Here is a 25,167-nt window from a genome sequence, read left to right on the forward strand (position 1 = left end):
ACCTGACCAAGTCAGCATTGTGGTCACTGCTTCAGGACCAAGTGTACACTCACTCATTAACAGCTTTAGCAAGGTCCCACAGATCTGGTCTACGTCTAAAGCGAGATAATGGGATTTTGGCTTTTTTTGTGAACAATGGAGTTGAGGACAGAGCAAGTGTTAAGGCCTTAAATGCCAAACAGGTGTCCTAAAAACCAGGGGTAATTACTTGAGGTTTTAAGGCAGTGCCTGTATGGGGCATCACATCAGTATTTCTGGAATCATAAAAGGGCTGAGGAGAACATTTGAAGGGGTGAGGTGAGATCATCAGCAGTTTCTGGTGGGTTTGAGCCCTGTGCCAGGCTCTGCTGGATGGGCAAGGGGCTTTTGAGGGTCATTTAGGGCCCAGATGGAGAAAAAGGGGCAAGGTATGTTAGGGTTAGCTGATGAGGGGCATGGGTTCCTGACACAGGAGCAGTTTCAGGGGTGGGTGCACCCTTGCTTGCTGCTGCAAGGGGCAGGAGACTTGCTCACCTGCTTTGCTGAAGGATTTGAACAGTTGGTACAGCTCAGGCCAGCTACTGGAAGCCCAGGTCCTGGGCCTGCTGGGGTCTGGCCAGCTCCTAGGCCTTCCAGGCCCAGACCACATGGACACAGAGCATCCTAGAGAAGGCCTTTGGTACTGGGGTGCGGGCAGCAAGCTGAGGAGGTATGTTTTCCTTTTCTGGGTAAGAGAATTGCTTATAGTTGAAAGGCAGGAAGTACCTGCACAGCCTGCCCTCCCTCCTGAAGAGCTGCAGGTCTAGGTCACATGTGCTCACATGTGTACAGAGCCTGACTTTGACATCCCTGTGCACAAAGGCCTGGACCCCTTGTACTAGTGCCTACAGACCAGCCTCCCTGGGCACAAGCCTAACTGCCTCACTCCTCTCCCACCATCTAGACCCCAGGGATTTCCCTCCCACCCAACTGAAAACAGTTGTATAGTCTGGCTTGTCACCTGCCACCTGCATCCTGCCTTCCCAATTTACTGGAGAAAAGTTGTTGCCCTGTGGCTTTGAGTTGGTAAAGAGAGGTGGAGGGAAACTACAGTACCCCTGGATAAGGGAGGCCCCCAGACTTGCCCCCAGGCTTACTAAGGCCTTGCTCTGAGGGGCTGGAGGAAGGCTCTGCCCCCACCCCCAGGCCTAGGACAGGACAGGTGCAAACTGCAGGGGAAAGGAGACAGAAGAGTCTCTTCCGGCAGCAGGAAGTGGTAACCACCTATGGGGAAACGAGGCTTGTTCCTCCCTATGGGGTGGAACAGAAGGGGAACCTTAGCTGAACACTGCTCTCCCCCTGAGAAAGGGGCTGGAGGGAACAACTGCTGAGGTTCTGTTCTCTAGTGCTGACCTTCCTTTCCAGCCCACCCTGGGAACTTCCCACCTGGTTCTTCAGGCTCCTTGCACTTATCTCTCAGGGCTGTGACTTGGGAAGGGTGGGCCCCATCTGATGTCCTGGGAGTCTGGGGGAAGCTGGTGACTCAAGGTAGTCCAGGTCCTGGAGCAGCTATGGTGTCCCTGCCCACTGGCACTGAGGGCCAATGGCCATGCTGTGAAGAGTGCTGTCTGGTTGTGGTGGCTGGACAGCTTTCTGGAGGTGGGGGGACGGCAGCCAGAGGGTGCCAGATTGCTGGACACCTTGGGGCTCTCACATTGGCCCTGGCTGCTTGGCAAGAGAGCTTTGGGCACAAGGCAGCCCTGGTGTGGCCCAGCACCCAGCTGGAGGGGAGGCAAGGCCCCAGTTCAGTGGGACCTCACAGGAGTCTCTGGAAGGCAGTGCCTGGCCTGAGTTGCCCCGCCCCCAGGGCTGCACTGGGGGTGGAGTGGGGCGGGGCCGATGCAGGGTGCTGGCTACAGAACCCTAGGACCCAGCGCCCTGGCCCGCGTGGGAGCAGCGGGCTCCAGGGCGCCCCTGCTCGGCTGCCATGGCCATGCACGGAAAGCTGCGCCGGGAGCGGGGACTGCAGGCCGAGTATGAGACGCAAGTAAAAGGTGAGAGGGCACTGGGCTCTTCTGGTCCAGTTCCCTGTGGAGACCCCAAGGCCATGGGGGAGCCCCAAAAGTCCTGCTGCTGTCCCAGGGTCTGCTATCCTCCCCCAGCAATCTGAGGGGATGTTGAAGGAGGGAGCCTGAGCCCCCTGCCCGCTTCTCTGCACCCTTTTTGCCTCAATCACCTCACCGTTCTACCTTCCTTTCCCCCTTTCCCTCCTCCATGCCTCCATCATTCCCTTCCTTTAGTCTCACTGCCCTCCTTAGTTCTCCCTGCACCTCACCCAAGGAGCCCTAGAAGACAATGGGGCCTCCAGGTGCACCAAGATGACCCCCCAGAAAGTGGCATTCTAGCCAGAATAAACTCAAACACTTTGACTTTGCTGAGGGAGGCTGGATAAGGGAGTCCAGGTAACTAGATGGATGTATTAGTGATGGCTTTGTCCTTAAACCACTTCAGTCCCTGTAGCCCAGTCCCTTTGCCCTCCCTTGGGCACCAAAGTGGCTTAGAGCTGAGGGCCACTGTCTCTGGGTCAAGCTAGTGCAATGAATCTTGGCCGAGAGATTCAACAGGGCCACCCTGGCGCCTTCTGAAGAGTAGACCTCTTTGGACACTGATAAACATACTGTGCAAATTGCATGCAAATCAGCTTTGCAAATTCTTAGTTGACAACTTGTGCGGTTTTATTTAGGGCGTGGAAACTCTTGCAAAGGAAAGAAGGTAGCATCCAAGCACCAGCAGTTTGGGGCCATAAAGTTTCCCAGTGTCTTTAGATGCGTGACCCCCCATATGTCATTCTCAATCACTCTGTTTACCAATGGAAGAAACTGAAGCTCAGAGAAGCAGTGACTTGCTCGGGGTCACACAGCACTATAGCTCTTAAGAGGTAGAATGAAATGACCCTCGAAGTTCCTTCCAACCCAGAGATGCAGGTTGCAATGTAATTATCAATGCAGGCAATTTATACCAAAGTGTGACTGAGTCCTCCCCATCTGTGAGAGGCGGGCTGCCACCCAGAGCCAGCTTAAGGCAATGGTGAGGGTGAGCCAGCTCTCCAAGCCTCACCTTCATCATTTCTCAAATGAAGATAATGATTTCCATCCTGCTTCCCCAAAATATCCTGAGGTGGAAGGACTTTGGAAATTCTTCAGTCAGCAAATATGGGTCAATTAATTCACACTGAGAAATTGGGAATTTGAGTAAGGCTATCTTTAAGATGTTCCTTACCTGCTCTGGCCCTCCAATGATTTTAGCTTCTGTTCCCTGTCCCCCACCCCCACCACCGCCAAAAGAAACTTCCTACTATGCTAGAAAACAGGATCACTGTCTTGACACTCTAAATTCTGAAAGGTCAGCATAGTCGTGGTTGGGAGGCCATCTTCTCTTCTGCTTTGCTTGTCAGCAGAAGTGAGACCTAGGCCTTGCTCACAGGAAGTGCTGGTGGGGCCCAAGCATAGTAGATTCCATCCTTCCTTATGGCAGATGTTTTGTATGCATCTATTCCGTCTTTTTTGCTGAGCAAAAGAGAACCAGTTGCTGCCCTCCTATAGCTCAGAGACATCTAGTAAACAAGGCATCACACAATTTTAATTATGATGCTAACCACTATAAAGGGAAAGCCCGGATGTCAAGAAAGGGAGTGGGAAGAGGGCCAGTCCTAGTTTGGGGAGAGGTCAGGGAAGGGTTCTCTGATGAGTGCATCTAAGCTGAGGTCTGAGAAGTGGACAGAGACACAGCCTAGAGGCTATGGCTAGGCTCCAGCTCTTTGTGCTTAGACAGCACTAATTCACAAGTCTACTACTTGACACCAGCCAGTGTGCGTGTCTGGATCCTGACCAAAGCATGGCTGCCCTGAAGAATAAATGAAACAGTTTGGCTGGCTGTTCAGTTGTCTCCAGAGAGCTGTTGCTCCAGGAAGGTGGGACAGATGCCAGAGGAAGGTGAGGTGAGCTGGGAGGTCTCAGACATTTCTTGTCATGAAATGACATTTACTTTTATTCAAAAAATGTTACCCTGATTCAATGAAGACTCTCCTGATTGCAAGTGGTATAGAACTCATTCTACCTGGCCTGCGGAGCTGAGAGTTAGCCACTGGAGCCCAGCCTGAGATGATAGGACACTGTCTTGCTTGCCTCTGCCCTGGTCTGCATTGGTTTCATGGTCAGGAAGCTCCCCACTCCCACCCCTGCCTGCCTTCCCCAGGCTTCCATTTACACAGCTTGACCCCCTTGGTGGAAAAAGAGCACCTTTTCTGTAATTTTAGTGAAAATGTCAGGACTGTGGCTCCTGTGCCCATCAATGAGCCCAGTGGTGGATGAGGGTGGAGGGGCCGAGGGACTGGCTATGCGTGCAGCCACATCTGGGGCACCTGGAGTCAGGCAGAGGGGACCCAGGGGCTGAGAATAGGAAGGGGTGTTCTCCAAAGGGAGATCAGAGTCAGAGATGAGGATGCCTGGCAAGCAGAACCCACTGAAGCTACTCCACACCCCACAACCCCTGGGAAGTCACTGGTGGCACAGAAATCCAAATGGTACTGGTACCATCCTGTTCACAGTGAAGTCCTCTCAAACGGCCACCCAAGGTCCTGCCACTTCACCCATCCTCCCAGGCTGGCTCCCTAGTCTGAGCCCTTATTGTCTTTTGCCTGGACTGGTGCAGTAGCTGCCAACTGGGTTGGGTGCTTTCCTCTGTCACCTGACCTCCTACTGGGCTCCCCATGGCAGCCCAAGGGTGCTGTGGCTTCCCTCTCCCTTACCCTCAGCGGGAGTCCCCTGAACCAGGGTCCCTGTGCATTCTGCCCCCACTGGCCTCTGACTCTCTCACTTTCCCTGGCACAGCTGACTCCACCCATACTGGCTTCAGCCACCTTCACTGTTCCCTCTGCTTGAACACTCTTCCCCAGATGTCCCCATGGCCCTTCCATCACTTCCTTCAGTTCTCTGCTCCAGTGTCACTTGTTCCTGACCACCCTCCTCTAATAGAACCCTTCCCTGTCCCCCTGCTCTGATCTGTTCACTGGCTATCTGTCTCCCCCATTCCCATCTCAACTCCATGAGGGCAGTCACTTCGTCAACCCTCTTTGTCACTGTATCTCTATGCCTAGAACGTTTCTGGCACAGACTAGGTACATAATCAACATTCTGCTGAATGAAGAATGTCCTAGGCACATGGGCAGAGATTAGTAAGTGGGTGACCTGCTTGTCAGAAGACAAGACAGTGACTTATTTCCCTGGGCATCCCAGTGCCCACCTGGGCGCACAGTGGGTGGCAAAGTGTTTGCAGCGATTGCCTAAGCTTGTCATTCAGGCAGTTCTTTGCTTTAGGTCTGTGTGGAGAAAGCAGCATTGCCCAATCAAGCCAGTGATAAAGTGTCAAAAGCCAGCAGTGTGGGGGCATTGGGTGTGGCTCTATCTGCTGGGAGGTGGGGCTAGGGGGGCCCTGGGGTAGGTGATCAGGAGTGGGAACTGGGGACAGAGAACAGGCCAGCTTCCTCACTCCCTTCATTTGTCAGCCCAGACCAGCTCTCCCTGGCCACCCGCCTTCACCTGGGGGCTGCCCTTTGCCACAAGTTCATTGCAGGTTTGGCAGAGCACCACAGCCGCCATGGCCCTGAGTGTCTGTGTTTGTAGGGAGGCTGCTCTGCCTGGGGTCCTGGGCACCTAAGGGACAGGAAGTGGCAGGGGAAGCAATTCGGGGGCTTTCCAGGAACCCGGGAGTTATGGGAAGCCTAAGTGAAAGGTGCCTGGCAGGGGACAGGGCAAGGTGGGGCTGGGGCAGCTCTGTGTTCCCACCATCGCAATTGGCTCCAACCCTCCCAGATCGGCCACAGTCCTTCTCACCCCTGGGCTTTTGCATGGCTCTCCCCTCTCCCTGAAACAGCCTTCCCGTTCCTCTTCAACCATTTGGGCCTGGCTGATTCCCTTTAGCCTCAGCCCAGAGGTCCCTTTCTTCAGGACTGTCCTGAGCCCAGCTGGATATCTGAACCCGGAACTCCTCCCTGGGGGCCAGCCTCCTTCTTCCTCCTCAGCCCAGACCTCACCCTCAGGGCAGACTGGACGACCTGCTGCCCAGGCCTGATCCAGGCCTGATCCACGGTTTCCCCACAGAGATGCGCTCGCAGCTGAGTGAGCAGTTGCGCTGCCTGGAGCTACAGGGTGAGCTGCGGCGGGAGCTGCTGCAGGAGCTGGCGGAGTTCATGCGGCGCCGTGCAGAGGTGGAGCTGGAGTACTCCCGTGGCCTGGAGAAGCTGGCTGAACGCTTCTCCAGCCGTGGAGGCCGCCTGGGGGGCAGTAGCCGGGAGTACCAAAGCTTCCGGTAGGTCCTTGTTGGCAGGATGGCTGTGGCAGGGCCCAAACCCTGCTCCCAGTCTGAGTGCCCCTCTGCCCTCAGGAAGGAGCCGTCCCTCCTGTCGTCCTTGCACTGCTGGGCTGTGTTGCTGCAGCAGACGCGGCAGCAGAGCCGGGATAGCGCGGCCCTCAGTGAGGTGCTGGCCGGGCCACTTGTCCAGCGCCTGAGTCACATTGCGGAGGATGTGGGCCGCATAGTCAAGAAGGTAAGGCCCTGGCCCTGGGGGTGAGAGGTGTGGATGACCTCAGGATCTATTGAGGACAGCCTATGGGTACTCAATCCAGAGGCTTCAGCGCTGGGAGGGTGAAGGAAGCCAGATAGGTGTCAGGCAGGGGTGAGCTAGGTGGAGCCTTCAGTGCCAAACTGAGGTATAGTGACCACCCCAGGACAGCAGTGGGTGCTGCACTGGGGCAGTGATTTGGTCACACTTCTCCTCCCCAGAGTAAGGATTTGGAGCAACAGCTGCAGGAGGAGCTCCTGGAGGTGGTGTCAGAGCTTCAGACGGTAAGGGCGCCAATCACAGGGAGGCTATCACATTATATCTCGCCAAGCCAGGCCCACAGAGGAGAATCCGGTGCCCAGGAGAGACCTGGGTTTTAAGGACCGCAAACATGGCCCTTTCTCCCTGCTCTGGGCACTGGGTGGGTGGCCTGGTGCTCATGTGGGATTGCCTAACTCTCAGGTCTGAGTCTCAGCTGGGCCAGGAAGAAGAGGGGGAGGGCTGTCTGTGGCCTTGGCCTTCAGCAGGGCTGCCTGGGCTTGGGCCTCCTTTTAGGCCAAGAAGACGTACCAGGTGTACCACACAGAGAGCATGAATGCTGAGGCCAAGCTCCGGGAAGCTGAGCGTCAGGAGGAGAAGCGGGCTGGCCGGAGTGCTGCTGCTGCCCCAGCCACCGCCACCACAGAAGCAGGGCCCCTCCGCAAGACTTCCCTCAAGAAGGGATCACGGCTGGTGGAAAAGGTGGGCCTGGGTAGCATCGGTCTGTCTGTGAAAGCTATGGCTCCTGGCCTTTGTCCCTTCGAGTCCCTGGCCCTCACTGGGGCCTGCTGGGAGGCAGTGCATGGAGAGGGAAGGCAGGGCTGGAGAGGGGAGAGCCACAGACCTCTGGCAAGGCTGTAAGGGGCAGACCTAGGCCTGGGCCTGGGTCTGGTCAGCCCTGCTGGCTCTGGAGGGCTCCCCACATTGGGGTGGTACACAGAGAGGTCAGGAGGATAGCTGTCTCCCCCCAGCTCAGGGGTGAAGAGAGCCCTGGTGCTTCCAAGCCTCGGGACCTTTCCATCTACCCTTCTTGTCTCATACAGTACTGTGAGCCTTCAGGGGGCAAGAAGACACGTAGAATGGGTGATTGGGTAACGTGCAGGGATAAAGAACATTTGAAGAGAGGATGAAGTTGAGGGTGGCAGAAATACCAGAATGTGGAGGTGCCAAGCAAGGAGGAGCTGAAGCAGAGCTGGGGTAGCCAGCCCAAGACAGGAGGGTTTGTGCACAGCAGGGTGAGGTGGGTGAACACGCTGGGACTCTGGCCATGCTGTTTGAGGGGCCTGTGGGACTTCAGGTGTAGCTGTCCACATGGAGAGGGCAGGGAAAAAGAGTGTGGGGGCTGGCCAAGTAGATAATCCTGGTGTACTTGTGTGGTCTTGAGCAGCGTCAGGCCAAGTTCTTGGAGCACAAACTCAAGTGCACAAAGGCGCGCAACGAGTACCTGCTCAGCCTGGCCAGTGTCAACGCTGCTGTCAGCAACTACTACTTGCATGATGTCTTGGACCTCATGGATGTGAGTGCTAGGTGGACAGGTGGGGGGGCCAGTGCCCAGTGCACTGGGGCCCGCCCAAGCCGTGTCCTTGCTTTCTCCTCAGTGCTGTGACACAGGGTTCCACTTGGCCCTGGGGCAGGTGCTCCGGAGCTACACGGCTGCCGAGAGCCGCACCCAAGCCTCCCAAATGCAGGGCCTGGGCAGCCTGGAAGAGGCGGTGGAGGCTCTAGATCCTCCAGGGGACAAGGCCAAGGTGCTGGAGGTGCATGCAGTCGCCTTCTGTCCCCCGCTGCGTTTTGACTACCAGCCCCATGAGGGGGATGAGGTGAGGGTCACTGCCCCTGCCCCTTAATGCCCCCAGCATCAGCATCAAGGGCTTTGTGTTCTCTGCCCTTCAGGTAAGTCAGTGAATTTCACTTTGCTAAGGAGTTGAGACTCCTGAATGTAGCTTATTTCTCAGACTTTCATTCAATGGCCTTGAGACACGTGAGGTCCCCCCACTCGCATTTGAAGCAAACAAACTTCTGTGGCTCATTGCAGTTCATCTAGCGAATGAACACCCCCCACAACAGCAAACACAGCAAAAATATCACCAGTGTTGATACTGAGTGGTAGGCCATATATAGCTGGCCATATATTCTTCTTCCAGTTGTTCTGTATGTTTCTGACATTTCATAACACAAATCTGGAGGGAAATGAACCATACAAGCAGTAAAATATAATTAGGCATCTTTTTACTTGTCTCTGTGCTGTTTTTTCCTTTACCAGTTTATCCTAAAGGGCATTGCACATGGACTGGGATTACCTGGAGCTTCTAGTTATTTTATCTGTATTTTGACCAAAATAATAGTTGAAAAAGTCAAATAGTTGAAAAGCCTCACTCAAGGCTTTCAATGTCACAGAGCCTTTCTCGAACTCACCCTTTCTGTTCCCGATTCCCACTCACCAGAAATAGCCACTTCCCAGTCTTCAGCTGCTGCTTCTGGAATTTCCCTCTGTGTGTTCAAATCATGCAGCAGGCTGCTAGTTGCTTTTCAACTTTCCATAGGCTCTACTGACTTCCTTCCATGGATGATCTGGGCTGAGCCCCACCATCACCTCCCTGCTATAGTCCTCTCAGTCCTCTCTGCCACACCGAGCAATCTGTACTCCCTCTTCGTTTCAGAGCCCTGTCCTGGAGCATGTGTGAAAATGTCGGTATTCTGTCCTTGAAATGGATCAGTAGTTTAGCTAGAGAGAGAGGGAGCTCAAGGTAGAAAATCATTTTCTTTTCAGTATTGTAGGTGAAAAGTCCAAGGCCGTTCCTTTTTTTTTTTTTTTTTTAATCCTCACCCGAGGACATTTTTCCATATTTTATTCAGATAGAGTAGGAGGGAGAGAGAGAGAGAAACATTGACGTGAAAGAGACACAGCGAGTGGTTGCCACCCATATGACCCAACCAGGGCCGGGGACAAACTGCAACCGAGGTACGTGCCCTTAGCAGGAACCGAACCCGGGTCTCTCTGGACCGAAGGCTGACGCTCTAACCGCTGAGCCAAACCGGCCAGGGCAAGGCCTTTCCTATTTCTGAACCTTTGTAAGTGACTTGTACTTTTTCTCCATGAAGCTTTCACGGTTGTCTCTTTCCCCTCTGTAGTAAAATTTTATGATGCTGTGCTTTGGCGATTCTTTTTCCTTCATGATGCTGGGCAAACAGTGGGTCCTGTCAGTCTGAAAAGTTGTCCTTAGGTTTGGGGCTTATGTTATTTCTTTGATAATTTCTTCTCCTTAATTTTCTTTTCTTTCAAGAATTCTTGTAATTGTGGATGGACCTAGAGGGTATTATACTAAATGAAATAGTCATACAGAGAAAGACAAATACCATATGATTTCACTTATATGCAGAATCTAAACAATAAATTAAATGAACAAACAAAACAGAAACAGACTCATAGATGCAGAGAACAAACTGATGGTTGCCAAATGGGAAGAGGTTGGGGGGGCTGGGTGAAAAAGGTGAAGGGATTAAGAAGTACATATTGGTTGTACATCACGTGAATGTAGATACAGCATAGAGAATTTAGTCAATAATATTGTAATAACTATGTATGGTGCCAGGTGAGTACTTGAATTATCAGGGGGATCACTTCATAAATTATCTAATTGTCTAACCACTATGCTGTATACCTGAAACTAACATAAAATAATATTGAATGTCAACTGTAATTGAAAAATAAAATAAAAAAGATTTCATGTAATTAAATGTTGGACCTCATGGGTTAATTCTCTAATTTTCTTATCTTTTCTCTTTCCTATTTCCCCATCTCTATGCCTTTCAATTCTGCTTTCTTAGAGATTTCAACTACCTCATCCAACCCCTTGTTGATTTTTTTTTTTTTTAATCCTCACCCGAGGACACCTTTGCATTTATCCCCAGACAGAGCGGGAGGGAGAGAGGGAGGAAGAGAGTGAGAGAGAAACATCCACATGAAAGAGACACATCAACTGGTTGCCACCCACACGACCTCAACTGGGGCCGGGGACAAACTGCAACTGAGGTACATGTCCTTAGCAGGAACCGAACCGGGACTCTCTAGTTCTCGGGCCGATGCTCTAACTGCTGAGCCAAACTGGCCAGGGTCCCTTGTTGAATTTTTCTAAAAATTTACTTTCAGCTCTGGCCAATTTGGCTCAGCGGTTAGAGCATCGGCCTGTGGACCAAAGAGTCACTGCTTCGATTCTAGTCAAGGGCACGTACCTCGGTTGCGGTTCTGTCCCTGGCCCTGGTTGGGATCATGTGGGTGGCAACCAGTCGATGTGTTCTCTCACATCGATGTTTCTATCTCTCTCTCCCTCCTACTCTATCTGAAAATAAATGGAAAAATATCCTCGGTTGAGGATTAAAAAAAAATTATGTTCATACTTTTGTTTCTAGGTTCTGTTTTGTTTTCCCAATTTCTGTTTAAAACAACCCTTTGTTCTTGTTTCATGAACACAATATCTTCTCAAATCTTTCTGAAATGTTTATTTTTGTTTTCTCAACATTTTTCTCTGTTCCTTGCATTTTCTCTGTTTTCTTGCAGCATTTTTAAAAACATCGCTTTGATCTATGTCTTCCATTTTAGAGCTTCCCTGAAATGGCTGACTTGGCCATCAATTCATAGTTAAGAGGAGGCACGGAGGGTGGCATGAAATATGTGATGTGCGTGGGGAGAGCTGGTCAACAGTGCCCTTCTCCACAGGGTAGCTGGGCAGGGAGTCAGATCATTGTTGTAAGGGAGACCCACACCTTGGGGACCCAGGGGGGGTGTGTCTAAGGAAGAGGGTGCTAGGAAAAACTCTAGTACTTGGGCTAGAATTGGGGGGTGTATGGGGGAGGGGCTTGACTCTGGCTTGGATGCTGACAGGAAGTAACTCTGTCTGTGTGTCTTAATAAATCTTATCTAAGAAGGCAGGGTGAGAGATGAAGAGAGACTAAAACTGTCATCGGTGAGGAAGCAGCAGTCACTCATGAGCTGAGACAGAGGGAGGTTTGCTTATTTTTGTGGCTTGGACAACATTTTTGTTTTTGTCTGTGCTCAGACATGATTACAAGATGGTCTTCTTTTTGTCTTTACCCGTCATGGTCACAGAAGGGCCTTGTCTGATGTTGATGCTCTCTGACATTCCTTATGTTCAATGGGACAGCACCAGGCCCCAGCTGTGAGTGCCCGGCCAGCTCTAGATGGTGGCAGCTGCTTTGCTCTTTCTCATCAGTAGGGAGTTTTGTCTCCTTCAGCTGTGACTATTGTCCCTGAGTCCAAAATTCCTCTGTTTTATCCTTTCCAGAAAGTAAATCTCTAGCTTTCTTTTTCTTTTTTTATATTTTTTTCATTATTGATTTTAGAGAGAGAGTAAGGGAGAGAGACAGAGAGAGAGAGAGAAACACCGATGAAAGAGAACATTGATTGGCCGCCTCCTGCATGCCCCCCACTGGGGATCAGGCCCACAGCCTGGGTGTGTGCCCTGACCGGGAATCAATCCGGCGACCTGAGCCACACCAGCCAGGCTAAATCTCTAGCTTTCTGCTAATTGTGTGGGTTCTGACGGGGTGGGTATTCTAATATTGGTGCTCCCTATGGCCTAGATATACATTTCTTTTATCATTGTGGTAAAATACATACAAGATTTACCATTTTTAAGTGTACAGTTCAGTGACATTAACCACATGAACCATGACCACCATCCATCTCCAGGACTTTTTCTTCCCAAACTGAAACTCTATTCCTATCAGACACGTAACCCTGCATTCCCCCTCCACCAGCCCCTGGCACCAACCCTCCTACCTTCTGTCTCTATGAATCTGACTCCTCTAGGACCTCATACAAGTGGAATCATACACTATTTGTCTTTTTGTGACTGGTTTATTTCACTTAGCATAATGTCTTCGAGGTTCATCTATGCTGAAACATATGTCAGAATATTCTTCCTTTTTAAGGCTGAATAATATTCCATTGCATGGATAGACTATATTTTGTTCATCTATTCCTCTATCAATGGATACTTGGGTTGCTTCCACCTTTGAATACTGTGAATACTGCTGCTAGGAACACGAGTATACAATTATCTCTTCGAGACCCTGCTTGCAATTCTGTTGGGTTGATACCCAGAAGTGGAATTGCCAGATCATCTGACAAATCTCTGTGTAACTTTTTGAGGAACTGTGGTACTGTTTCCTAGATAGCCAGTCCTGGTTCCTGCGCCCCCATCTTCTGAGCTTTCCTGGGTTCAACGGTCTGCTGTGACTGGCTTCTGTCTGGGCTTTGTTGAGTCAGATACGCCGGTCTCCATCTTCCACAAGTCTCAACAGACTTTTGTGTGCCGTTGTCCCCTCCGCTCTGTCTGGTGTCCCTGTGACTTATGCCTTCATGCATCGCTTTATGGTGGGGCTTGGGGGAGCAGAGAGCTGGGCATGTTTAGCCTGCCAGGGATAAATGAAGTCCTCACTCTCAATTTTAACTTGATGTCAGGGTTTTCTGGATGTTTACATTTTCAAAAGAGAGAGATTCTTCATCTCCTAAGGCTTTCTCCTTCCACCCTCCACCCTGCCCATGGGAGTCTATTTCTGCCCTCTGCTCTCCCCAGGAGAGGTCTGGCTGGGCCTTTCCTCTTCTGTCTCAGACCCCAGCCCTCCTGACCATAAAAAACCCTCCCTTATTGAGATATAATTGATGTGCCATGTAATTCACCCATTTAAAGTGTACAATTCAATGGCTTCTAGAATATTCAAAGTTGTGCAACCATCACCACTATCTAATTCCCAAACATGCTCACCCGAAAAAGAAACCCTGGACCCATTAAGCAGTCACTCCCCATCCCCTCCCCCGGGTCCCTAGCACCCACTAATCTTTCTATCTCTATGGATTTGCTTCTTCTGGACATTTTATGTAAATAGACTCATATAATATATGGCCTATGTGTCTGACCTCTTTCACTCAGCAGAATGTCTTCAGGATTCACCCACACTGTAGCGTGGATCAGCCAGGACTTCATTTTTGTGGCTGAATAACATTCTGTTGTGCAGATGCAATGCACTTGCTGATCTATTCATCAGCTCTTGGACACTTGGGCTGCTGCCACTTTTGGGTGGTTATGAGTGCGCTGCCATGAGTGTCTATGGGCAAGTCTGGGTGTGCATGGTTGTGTTCCTTTATTATTATTTTTTCATTTTATTTATTTATTTATTTTTTATTAATTAATTTTTGTTACAGATGTTTCTCCTTTTTCCCCCACTGATTCCCCCCTCCTCCTCCCTCCCCGCCGTGTCCCCAGCCCTGTTGTCCATATCCACTGTTTATGCACACATGCATATAAGTTCTGTGGTTTATCTCTCCCCCACCCCACCTCTTCTGGGGATTGTCAGTCTGTACCCCACTTCCACGTCTCTGGGACTACCCTATTCCTCAGACTGTTATGTTCATTATATTCCACAAATAAGTGAGATCATATGATACTTGTCTTTCTCTGTTTGGCTTGTTTCACTTAGGATGATACTTTCCAGGTCCCTCCATGTAGTCTCAAAGGATAAGAGATCTTTCTTTCTTACAGCTGTGCCTTTATTATTATTAAAAATATTTTTTTCTTTATTGATTTTAGAGAGAGGAAGGGAGAGGCAGAGAGAGAGAGAGAGAAACATTGATTGGCTGCCTCCTGCATGCCCCTCATTGGGGATCGGGCCCACAACCTGGGCATGTGTCCTGACCAAGAATCAAACCAGCGACCTCTTGGTGCCTGGGCTGATGCTCAACCACTGAACCACACTGGCCGGGCATGTTCCTTTCTTTAGCATCAAGGCCTGGTGGTCCTGTATATCAGGCAGTGGAAATGTGCTCAATTCCCTCACGCCCTGGAGACATCAGTGCCTGCTGCCCAACCCCACTCTCATGTCTGAGCTCTCTGTCTTCAGGCTTGGCCCTCAGTTCCTTGATGCTGCCCTTTGCAGGTGGCTGAGATCCGGGTTGAGGTGGAGCTGCGGGACGAGATTCTGCCCAGAGCCCAGAATATCCAGAGTCGCCTGGACCGACAGACCATAGAGACAGAGGAGGTATGAGTGGCCCGGCCTTAGGTGGGAGACAGGGACTTGGAGATACGGAGCTGGGTAGCCATGGCCTCCTCTTCCCTTCCTTCAGAGTTGGACTTCTTATCCCTTGCCTGTACCCCATTTCTTCCTGCCCTGCTCTTCCTGTCTCCTCCTCAGGTGAACAAGACTCTAAAGGCCACACTGCAGGCCCTGCTGGAGGTGGTGGCATTGGAAGACGGGGACGTGCTTGACTCCTTCCAGGCCAGTCCCTCCACTGAGTCCCTCAAGTCCACCAGCTCGGACCCAGGTGTTCGGCAGGCTGGCCGGAGGCGGGGCCAGCAGCAGGAGACTGAGACCTTCTACATCACGGTGGGGAGGGCTGGGCTGGGGGGCAAGGATGGGGTACAGGGAGGGCCCAGAGCTGGGACTAAAACGGAGGGTTCTTTGGGGGGCTTCCCAGAAGCTCCAGGAATACCTGAGTGGACGGAGCATCCTTGCCAAGCTGCAGGCCAAGCATGAGAAACTGCAGGAGGCCATTAATCGAGGTGGGCCCCATTCCTGGCCCCCTTAGTCTCTTCCACTCCACCCCAGGGCCAGGAGCAGCACCTGCCCTTGGCTCTCCTGCCTTGGGACTTCACCCCGCCCATGCTCCTCTCTGCCAAGGGAGGTTGGTCGGTACGCAGGAAATAACCAGCAAGGGTCTTGGCCTCTATTGCACCCTTGGCCCTGCTACCACCCTTGGCCTTTAGGCCGTACCTTTCTCTCTGCCGTGTATGAAGGAACTCCTGGCCTGAGAGGCACGCCAACGTTTTCTGTTTTACAGGTAACAAGGAGGAGCGGCAGGTGCCTTGGTGAGTCCTTCAGGAGGGGCTAGTTTGTTTCAAGGAGCTGGGGCTCTGCAGGGATCAAGCTGTGATGTCCCCACCATCCTTCTCTTTGGGGCCCAGCTCTGCTGCTCATTCCTCTGTGGCCTCAATCTCACACATTGCCCAGTGGATTCTGGAATAACTCGAAAGCTCTAGGGCCCTGTTTGGTTGGGCTGGGAGAGGGGGTGGGCCATCCTATTCCCCATGCTCACAACCCTTAGAGCCAGCTCTCATTTACCACAGGACTCAGTACACACAGAGAAAATTGCAGAAGAGCCACCACCCCCGCCCCAGCTCCCAGTATAACCATAAGCTCTTCGGGGGAGACATGGAGAAGTTTATCCAGGTACTCGCTTTGCCTCACCCTCCAACTAAATGCAGACCCTCCCCCTGGATTCTGGTCCCTCTCCAGCCCTGGGCCACCTCTGTGGCCTGGCTGCCTGTGACCCCAGTGTCCTTCTTTGCCAACCACTCATTAGCCCACCTTCCTGGGTGGGCCATTGCCAGTCCTCCACTGATCAAAGGGACCGTCCTTAACTAGTAACCGGCATCTACAGAAAGCCGCAGGCAGCAGCTAGCATTTGCCATGATGTGATTATGTATGCAAACATTCAAAAGAGTTGATGGACTATTTAAATGAACAAATTTGAGTTTTGCAATGTTACATGATTTGAGGTCAACATACAGAATCAGATTACATTTTCACGTGCCAGCAATAAACAGCAAGTAAAATGTAAGGCCCCGCCTAAAATGGCACCAGGGACATCAGACACATGGGAGCGAGTCTTGCAAGCCGCATGTCCTCGCTGCCAACAACCATAATGCACCGTTAAGATAAAATAAAAGTGAGCGAATGACAAAGTGGGACTTGCTGTGTCCAGAGAGAAGTGAACACCCTCTCTGTCCCCAGAGCTCAGGCCAGCCCGTGCCCCTGGTGGTGGAGAGCTGTGTCCGCTTCATTAACCTCAACGGTAAGCCTGGCACCCAGCACCTGGCACCCATCTAGAGGGGGTGGGGAGAAGCCTTACCCGGCTCTCTGTCCTCCTGCAGGCCTGCAGCACGAGGGCATCTTCCGAGTGTCGGGTGCCCAGCCCCGGGTCTCAGAGATCCGCGATGCGTTCGAGAGAGGTGGGGACAGGCAGGGTGGGGTGGCGGTGGAGGGCTAGCTAGAATGGGTGGGATCAGCCTTCTTGCACCCTGTGTGGTGTTGTCCTCAGGGGAGGACCCACTGGTGGAAGGCTGCACGGCCCATGACCTGGACTCAGTGGCTGGGGTGCTGAAGCTCTACTTTCGGAGCCTGGAGCCCCCACTCTTCCCCCCCGACCTATTTGGAGAGCTTTTGGCTTCTGCAGGTGAGACGGGGGCCTGAGGCCAGCCATATGGGAGGGGCCAATCCCCAGTGGCCTGTGACTACACTCATGGCCTTCTTTCCTCTTCGGTGGTGGCCTTGGCCACAGAGTTGGAGACCACGGAGGAGCGGGTAGAGCTCGTGAGCCGCCTTCTGGCACAGCTCCCAGGACCGGTGCTGGTGGTCCTGCGTTACCTCTTCACCTTCCTCAACCAGTGAGTGCTTCTTAGGGGACAAGGGCGGCTGATGTGGGAGGTGCAGGGGCTACTGGGCAGGGAGTTCCCTGCTGGTGACCCACATGTACCCCCAGCCTGGCCCAGTATAGCGATGAGAACATGATGGACCCATACAACCTGGCCGTGTGCTTCGGGCCGACACTGCTGCCCGTGCCCCCTGGGCAGGACCCTGTGGCCTTGCAGGGCCGGGTGAACCAGCTGGTGCAGACGCTCATTGTGCAGCCCGCACGGGTTTTCCCACCCCTGACCCTCCTGCCAGGCCCTGTCTACGAGAAGTGCATGGCACCGCCTTCCGCCAGCTGCCTGGGGTATGCTCTTTGTGCTGCGGGGGGGGGGGGGACATCCAGTGAAGGGGAGCCCCCTCAACCACTTATCCTCCTCGCTTTGCTCTGGACCTCAGGGACACCCAGGTGGAGGGCCTAGCAGGGGAGAACGAGCCGGAGCTGGAAGCCGGGATCCCAGTTCAGGAGGATGGTGAGGGTGTCGGGAAGGAGGACCCCACCCTGTTCTTGCCCTGGATGCCCACTCTGCTCCCCACTCAGACCCCTTCTTCTCCCCAGCCCTGGAGGGGGTGGTGGAGGCTGTGGCCTGCTTTGCCTACACGGGCCGCACAGCCCAGGAGCTGACCTTCCAGCGCGGGGATGTGCTGCGGCTGCACGAGCGGGCCTCAGGCGACTGGTGGCGGGGAGAGTGTGCTGGCACTCGGGGACTCATTCCTCACAAGTACATCATGTTGCCTGAGGGGTGAGTGAGTGCCCCATGCTGCCAGGAGGCTCTCCACAGCTTCCCTTCCACCCAGGTCCTGGCCCTTCCCATATGCCAAGTCCCGGGGTCTGTAGACTTTCTGCGTGCCCTTCTGACCGCTTCTGGCTGGCACGGAGGCACAAAGCCCTCTAGCCCCAGAACCCTAAACAGGACATCTTTCTGACCCCAGAGCAGAGAAGCACATGGTGGGCCAGGGGCTACAGGCTTCAGGGGAGCTGCTGAGCAGTCCAGAGAGCCTCCTGGCTATGGAGTTCATCCATCGGTGAGCAAGGGGAATTCGGCCCCTCCTGAAAACCCCTTCTAGTGACCTCAGCTGACCACTGCTCTGGGGGCCAAACCTGTCCCAGGAGCAGGCAACGGGCCAGGCTGGAGGGCGCTGGGGTCAGGTTTTGGGTACACGGAGAGGGGTCCAGTGGGGGGAGAGTTGTCTGGGTGAAAGATGCCAAAGGAGGACAGAATGGACCCTTTGGGCCAGCCTCACTGCCTTTTTCCTTTGGCCACACCTTGAGACGGGAGGAGCTACTGCCAGGTTAGTGCAGACTTCCCAGGGCCCCGTCAGACTCCCTGTCTGTGCCCTGCAGGCCAGAGCCAAGCACCCCCCCTGGGGGCCCTTCTGGGCACAGACGGCACTGCTTGGTCCCAACCTCCCCAGAGCGACATGTGGAGGTGGATAAGGTGAGAGTGGGGACTGGCTGAGTGGCAGGTGGGGATATCTCTTCTTGGGGGGTATCTCTGCCTCCCCTTATAAATCAAATTCTTTCTTCTTGAGGTTTGAGTTTGGCCTTCCTGGCCTCAGACAAGCTGGCTGAGCCCAACCAAGGAAGGGGCAGGCCAGCAAGGGTGTAAGTGAGGGGAAGGACGGGCCCAGCAGCAGAAGTCAGGGGGACATTGGAGGCTCATGCATTTGAACTTCACGATTGATTCTTGAGTGGAAAGTGGCGAGTGGTATGGGCGAGGTGCTACTAGGCTGGCTTCAAGGCTAGAATCTAGAGTCAGGCTAGGGGACAGGTGGTGACAGGTGGTGACATGGCAGGAGCTTGGTGGGCCAGGGAGAATGAAAGGGACAGATGGGAAAGAGGTTGGAGGGGGTGGCTGGCTGTGGAGCTGGGCAGAACAGTGGTTCTCTCAAGGGAAGAGAGGGGGTGCTGTGCACGGCCCAGGGAGGTGTGCAGCCCGGGGACCCCTGGCTCCCTGTTCTGTCTGATGGGCCCACCTCCCCCACCTGATGGCGCTCCCAGCTGAGACAGTCATTACAGCCACACCGAAAGTGGCAGGGGGCAACTGGGCAAGGCAGGAGGAACGGTAGCTTCAGGCCCACAGAGAGGAAGGGCCTGGTGACAGGTTGGTGGCAGAGGACTTTGTTTTCGGAGTGGGGAATTCTGGTGGAGGCTTGAGCAGCAGAGGGTAGGAAGGCTTTACTCCTGGGTTAGTTGTCAACACACTGACCTGGGAGTGGGGAGAGTGGCTGGGTGGTAGGGGACACTCCTACCAGATGCCTTCCCTTTCTCACCCCTCCGCCAGGCTGTGGCGCAGACCATGGACTCCGTGTTTAAGGAGCTCTTGGGAAAGACTGCTGTCCGCCAGGGCCTCGGGCCAGCACCCACCAACTCTCCCAGCCCCGGGCCCCGCAGCCCGAAGCCTGTAGGCTGCAGCCGCCTTGGCAAGAACAAAGGGTTCTCCTGAAGCCCTGGGGCACCAGCCTCACCCTCAGTGTCCCAACCTCAGGGCCTGGACTCACCCCTCAAACCACACTGAGGTGCTTCTGGCTCCCCCTCACTCTAGGGGGTCACTGGCAAGACCTTCCACCCTCCCCAGGCCCTTTGCTTCTCCCTAGCCCTGTCCAGCAAGCATGAAGCATCTGCTTTTGACCCTTTGCAGAGAGGACATAGCTGCCCAAACATGTTCCTGCCTGCCCCAGCCCCGGCTTAGGCCCCTTTGGGGAAGCAGCCAAAGGAGGCTGAGGGCAGGCCCCTCCCCAGCTTTTCTGTGAGGGCTCATCAGTGGCTGGTGGATGGTGGGTGTCCTGCTCAGATGAGCATGCCCACCAATGCCCAGGCCCTTCTCTGCCTCAGCTGAGGCATGAGACTGGCAGGGGTTGGCAGGCATTGGCAGCCATTCATAAAGACTTGTGCATTGACTCCCCAGCGTGAACCAGTTCTCTTGTCTTGGGGGACTGGGCAGGTGGGTACCGGGCCAACTCCCTGGCACCCTCATTGCTTGAGGCCAGATGCCAGGGTGCTCAGCAAAGGTGGCAGATTGGGAGTCTGGACCAGCTTCTGCTGGGGGTAGTGGGGGGTTTGGCACAGGGCTGTGTGGGTTGGGGACTTGTACATTTGAAGGCTCAGTCACCTGCATCATGGGTTCCAAAGTCATACATATATCTGTGAGGGGGGGGGGGTCTAAGAACATCTTTCCATGCCACCTTCATACCCACTGTTAGCCTGATCCAAGGAGACTCACTGGGTGGAAAATAAGCTGACATTTTTATTTTTAGGGAGAGAGTGAGAAAGAAGGCAGAGGGGAACTGGAGAGGTGAAGGTCCCTGGCCTCACCCCCTTTCATTCCTCCTGGGTTCCCTAGGACCTCCATCTCCCAGGCAGGCACTGACTGAGGTGGAAGCCATGGGCCCCCACCATGCTGCAGCAGCCCCTCCCCATACCCTGCACCAAGGGGCCGACCTCCTGGGCCTCTCACAATTGGGAGCCAATTCCCAGTGGGCCCTCCTCTCCCAGTGAGTCCCAGGGCCAGGCCCTGGCAGGCAGCTGAGCTTTGTGGAACCTCTGGAAGGAAGGCGCCCCCTGGCTTCTCAGGAGGAAGTGTCCTTGGCCAGGAAGGAGCTGGCAGTGGCACAGGACTCCTCTTGGGGCCCCAGGCTGGGTGGGGTGCGCCTCTGAGCGCAGCAGAGCAGGCTGCGCAGCTCTGAGGAGACACTGCTGCTGAAGGAGGCATAGATCCAGGGGTTGGTACAGCTGTTGAGGCTGCCCAGCAGCATAAGGAGCACAAAGGGGGGCCCTGTGTAGGTAAAGGAGAAGGGTTGGGGCTGAGGGTGCCCAGGCAGGGCTTTGACCCCATGTGCCTATTAGGGGCTCATGAGCCCATGGCTGAGTGTGGGGGCAGGTAGAGATGCACCTGCAGCCAAGCCCGAGCCCTCCCCATAGCCCAAGCCACAGCCACACCCACCTTCCAGAGGTGCCTGTGGGTCCCACGCTGCCCACAGCTGCACAAGGAAGAAGGGAGCCCAGCACAGCACGTAGACGATTACAATCACTAGCGTCATCCTCACGGTCTTGGCCATGGCTGCTGACACAGGGGCTCCCTCCCTGCCTGTCCGGCGCCCTCCTCGGCGCCCCCTGGCCCTCTCTGCTGGCCCCAGCACCAAGCTGGTATGAATCTCCCGGAAGATGAGCACCTGACAGGCAGCAATGCCCAAGGCAGGTGCCACAAACACCATTAGGGCAATCCAGGTTACGTAAGCACGGAGACCCCAGGGTTTGGCAAACTGGGCCCAGCAGTCGATGACCCCGCTGCGGTCTTCCACTTCACGCCGGGCAAAGATGAATAGCTGGGGCAGGCTGAAAAGAAGAGAGAAGGCCCAGGCCACCAGCACTGGCCGGTTCCAGTGAGCTCCACCTCCATGGCGGTATGCCAGCATGGGGCGGCAAATGGCACGGTGGCGGTCTAACGTCATGGCCAGGATCATGTAGGAGGAGGCATACATGCCCACCATCTGCAGGTACTTGACAGCCCGGCACAGGACATCAGGCCCTTGGAAGCGGTCGGTGGCATCCCAGGCCAGCTGGGGCAGCACTTGGAACAGAGCCACAACCAGGTCAGCCAGGCACAAGTGGCCGATGAAGACATGCATAGGCGCCCAGCGGCCCCGCCGGCCCCGCCGTGCTAGGGCCCCCAGCACCAAGCTATTGCTCAGGGCCACAGCCACAAAGACTATGGAGAGCAGGGCCAGCTCCGCCTGAGCCAGCAGCTGGTTCCGGGGGTCCCCAGGCTTCTCCTTGCTGCTGTTGCCAGGTGGGAGAGGTTGAGAGAGGGGTCGAGGCACAGCTGGGCAAGAACAGGGTGGGGAGGGGGCAAGTTAGGGCGTGTGCTCTGAAGGGGAACCAGAGAAACCAAGGAGGTTCCAACTGGCCAGTGGCCTGCGTCTTCCGCTTTCATCTCACCAGCAGAGCACACATCATCCCCCCACCTCACATGGTAGGGAGGGAAGGGCAGCCCCAGCCCCCATGGGCAGCCTGGAGAGAAGGGTGAAAGAGGTCTCTGAAAGAGGGACTTCTCAGATTCAGCCAAACCCACTCCAGCCAACCCCACTCAGCCCACTTGGCTCATCCCTGTGTGGGAAGGGGAGGGACCCAGTGGCTAGAACCTTACCAGAGATGGTGGAAGCCATGAGCATGGTGGGGCTGGGGCTGTGTCCTGAGCACCTAGAGGAGATAGGGTGGCGAGCTTAGCCTCCATCCAAAGGGCCAGTCTCTGGACAGAGGCCCTTAGAAAGGTGCGTGGGTGGCACAGTGTGTGTGTGGTGGGGTGGGGGTGGGGGTTCCAGCCTATGCATGCAGCTGTGTGTGCACACGCCCGCGTGTTTTCCAGCGATCAGGCACTGGGGTGTGTGTGTGTGCGCATGTGTTTCCTTGCTATCAGCAGCTGGGGGTACACCCTTAGCTGGATCACGGTTGGTGAGGTCTGGCCCCACTGAACCACACATGGACCTCCTATGTTCCTCCCAGGACTGGGCAGGGGAAGGTAGACAGAGGGCCAATTAAACAGATAGACAAACCGAGCCTAGGACCCACCGAGGCAGTCCACAGACCTAAGGCAAACATACAGAACCCCCTCCCTAACAGAAGCCAAGAGAGGAGCCATGGGACAGCTGGGGACTGGGGAGGAAGGGCCAGTGTGCCCCTGGGGCCCCTTGCAGCCCCTTACCTGGCCAGGGTCCTGGGTTCCTGGGAAGCTGGGTAGCAGCGGGCTCTAAGGTGTCCCAGGAGCTCAGATCTGCTCTCCATCGCCCGCCCCACCCCAACCCAGCCTCTGGGAGTGACCTGCCCAGGAGTGGACTTCCTCCCCTCCTCCCTTTGCGCCTCCCCTGGCCTCCTGCCTGTGGCACCGGGAAGGACTGCTTCCCTTCCTGCCCCCAGTCCCTCCCAGGTTTGTCCCCAGGATTCCATTCCTGAGGGCCCTGAGGCTGGTCCCTAGCTTGGCCCAGCTGTGACCGCCAGGCTGGCTACCCTCCCCTGTCTCTGCCCCCGCCTCACTCACCCACACAGGGCCCACCTCACTAGAATGTCGGATCTGACAGGGCTCTGCGAGATCACTTAGTTCAGTATCTTCATTTTATAAGTGGGGAAACTGAGACCAGAGGCGGGTGGGACTGGCTCAGGATCATACAGCTTTGTTGTGGCAAAGCTTGACTTCTCTTTCCCAGGCCAGGCTCCTGTCTCTCTTTGGTCTGGAGTGGGGAAAGGGCGAGAGCTCAAGGGATCCCCACTAACATAGAGTGCCGGCCCCTCCCAGCCCACGAAGGCCCCTCCCACTCCTCAATTAGGGCCAGCTGGAGATGAAGGACAGGAAGGGAGGAGGTGGGGTGGGATCGAGGTCTTAACCTGCCCTGTGAGATCCAGTTTCCTCCCCAAGGCCCAGTGGGAGCCAGGGACACCCCTGCCCTCTTCCTCCTCCCCGACCTGAAACTACCTGTCCTAGGAGGAGGGGGCTAATGAGTTCCTGCGCTCATGCATATTCCACTTCTCCCTCCCCTTTCTCCCCCTCCCTCTTTTTCTCTCACCCCCTCTCTCTCTCACACACACCCTCACTTATATGAAATAGCCGTATGCCCACAAAGGTACACACACCTGGCATTGAAGACACAGACACACACTGATGTTCCTGCACTCTGTGTGGAGGGCCTGAGAGAGGAGCTTCCCCGCCAGGGGCTTCAGGGCTGGCCATTCCCTGCCTCCCCTCCCCTCCTTAGGCTCCAGGATTCCCTCCAACTCTAGCCCATCATTTTCCCCCATCCCAGGAGCCCTCTTTCCACCCCTCCCCCACCTTTGCCACAGGCCTTGGCCTTGCTCAGCCCCAGCTGGCCCAGCCCAGCCCAAGGCAATGGCCTGCACACTGCCAAGGGCCAGACTCCGGCCTGAGTTCGACTCCTTTTTCCTGTTTGTCTGTCTCCTCTGTTGACCTGCAAGCCAAGAGACCGAAACAGCCCCTCACTGACCAGGCCCAAGTACAACCAAGGCCATGTCCTTCTCTTCCTAGCCAGAAAGACTGGCTGTACCCCAGCTCCTCCCAGCCTCTGTCTGGGCAGTAGGGGATGTGGGGGCAGGGGTCTTATACACACACCACACCCCCACCCTACACACTGCACACATAACATACAGCACATACCACACCCACACACACACAGAACCCAGTGCACACACATGCACACTGCACACACACACCCCCTACACCCCGACATTACACATGTGCCAGCTTGGAATCGCCTCTGTGGTCTTGGTCTCCAGGACTCTCCCAGCCTTGCAGGTGAGGTGGGACCTCCCTGGTCCCCTGCCCCGCCCCGGGAACTGAGGAGCCTGCAGAGGAGCATACATCCCTGCCTTGCCATTCCCCAGCTGCGTGACCTCACACAGGCTATGCCCAGCTCTCTGCGCCTCAGCTCCCCCTCTGTACACTGGGAATCTAATGACTGAAGGTCAACCTACGGTGGCAGGATGGGCAAGGACCTGAGCCAACAGGCGATGAGCCTCCAGAAACGTCTGCTTTCACTCCACACGGCAGTGCTAGAGGCTGGGGAGAGAAGCTCCTGAGACTGGTCAGGAAGTGGTGCCAGCCTTCCCGGGCATTCATTTCCTTATGAGTTTCTCTGCTTGGATTCGACAGAGGCCATGCATGCAGGGCTAGATCCCAGCACACAGCTGACACCGGGCGGGGTGCCTGAGCCATGAGGCCAGGCCCATGACCATCTCTGTTCGGTGCACTCCTTGTTTCCTGTTGTTGAGCGCAGTGAAAAGTCTTGGGGAAGGCCCCCCTCTTGTGGTTTTCTCTGGGCTCCACGAAGCAAGGGGAGGGGTTTGTGTTCACACTAAGGCGGGGACATAAAGGGAAGCTGCTCATAGAACTCCCCCTGGTCAACCAGAATAAGTACCAGGGACCTCTGAGGAACTGAGAGCTAACAAGGCAGGAGGGTGTGCCAGAGAGAGTCTGGTTCTTCAACCGAGAGCCCCGAAGGCTCAGGAGCCCATGGGTACACGTGCTGGCGCTGCATGGGCACTGTGTCAGGTGAGAGGC

General features: G+C 54.8%; 2 protein-coding genes across 4 annotated transcripts; one reads left to right on the plus strand and one right to left on the minus strand.

Moving 5' to 3' along the window:
- The first annotated feature begins 1,906 nt into the window (after nucleotides 1-1,906).
- Nucleotides 1,907-20,071, plus strand: ARHGAP4 (Rho GTPase activating protein 4). Its single transcript, XM_036271357.1, has 22 exons — nucleotides 1,907-2,012; nucleotides 6,117-6,324; nucleotides 6,400-6,562; nucleotides 6,799-6,861; nucleotides 7,133-7,318; nucleotides 8,004-8,132; nucleotides 8,215-8,436; nucleotides 14,573-14,674; nucleotides 14,828-15,019; nucleotides 15,111-15,195; nucleotides 15,474-15,501; nucleotides 15,760-15,862; nucleotides 16,427-16,487; nucleotides 16,567-16,644; nucleotides 16,734-16,868; nucleotides 16,974-17,079; nucleotides 17,175-17,408; nucleotides 17,501-17,574; nucleotides 17,661-17,844; nucleotides 18,035-18,127; nucleotides 18,447-18,540; nucleotides 19,387-20,071. Exons 1-22 carry the CDS (start codon nucleotides 1,946-1,948, stop codon nucleotides 19,546-19,548), a joined length of 2,769 nt encoding a protein of 922 aa, XP_036127250.1. The 5' UTR covers nucleotides 1,907-1,945; the 3' UTR covers nucleotides 19,549-20,071.
- A 261-nt stretch (nucleotides 20,072-20,332) lies between these two features.
- Nucleotides 20,333-24,867, minus strand: AVPR2 (arginine vasopressin receptor 2). Of its 3 annotated transcripts, none has more exons than XM_036270979.1 (4): nucleotides 24,582-24,867; nucleotides 22,249-22,301; nucleotides 21,046-21,924; nucleotides 20,333-20,877 (listed from the first exon to the last, which is right to left on the minus strand). In XM_036270979.1, the coding sequence occupies exons 2-4, from the start codon at nucleotides 22,271-22,273 to the stop codon at nucleotides 20,672-20,674; spliced, it is 1,110 nt and encodes a 369-aa protein (XP_036126872.1). In that variant the 5' UTR covers nucleotides 22,274-22,301; nucleotides 24,582-24,867; the 3' UTR covers nucleotides 20,333-20,671. The 3 variants fall into 3 exon arrangements, with proteins under 3 accessions (XP_036126872.1, XP_036126873.1, XP_036126871.1); XM_036270980.1 differs by lacking the exon at nucleotides 24,582-24,867 and adding an exon at nucleotides 23,152-23,587; XM_036270978.1 differs by lacking the exon at nucleotides 24,582-24,867 and adding an exon at nucleotides 22,804-22,878.
- Between the last annotated feature and the right edge of the window lie 300 nt (nucleotides 24,868-25,167).

Source organism: Molossus molossus, unplaced genomic scaffold (genome assembly GCF_014108415.1).
Source record: "Molossus molossus isolate mMolMol1 unplaced genomic scaffold, mMolMol1.p scaffold_m16_p_2, whole genome shotgun sequence".
Lineage (NCBI taxonomy): Eukaryota > Metazoa > Chordata > Mammalia > Chiroptera > Molossidae > Molossus > Molossus molossus.

Excerpts from the sequence above, each read along its gene's own strand:
- AVPR2 (XM_036270979.1), bottom strand. The coding sequence starts at position 22,273 with ATGCTCATGGCTTCCACCATCTCTG. Across the intron at positions 21,925-22,248 it reads CATGGCTTCCACCATCTCTG|CTGTGCCTCGACCCCTCTCT; the intron begins GTAAGGTTCTAG and ends GTTCTTGCCCAG. Across the intron at positions 20,878-21,045 it reads CCCACAGGCACCTCTGGAAG|GGCCCCCCTTTGTGCTCCTT; the intron begins GTGGGTGTGGCT and ends TTACCTACACAG.
- ARHGAP4 (XM_036271357.1), top strand. The coding sequence starts at position 1,946 with ATGGCCATGCACGGAAAGCTGCGCCGGGAGCGGGGACTGCAGGCCGAG. Across the intron at positions 14,675-14,827 it reads AGACCATAGAGACAGAGGAG|GTGAACAAGACTCTAAAGGC; the intron begins GTATGAGTGGCC and ends TCTCCTCCTCAG. Across the intron at positions 17,575-17,660 it reads GATCCCAGTTCAGGAGGATG|CCCTGGAGGGGGTGGTGGAG; the intron begins GTGAGGGTGTCG and ends TCTTCTCCCCAG.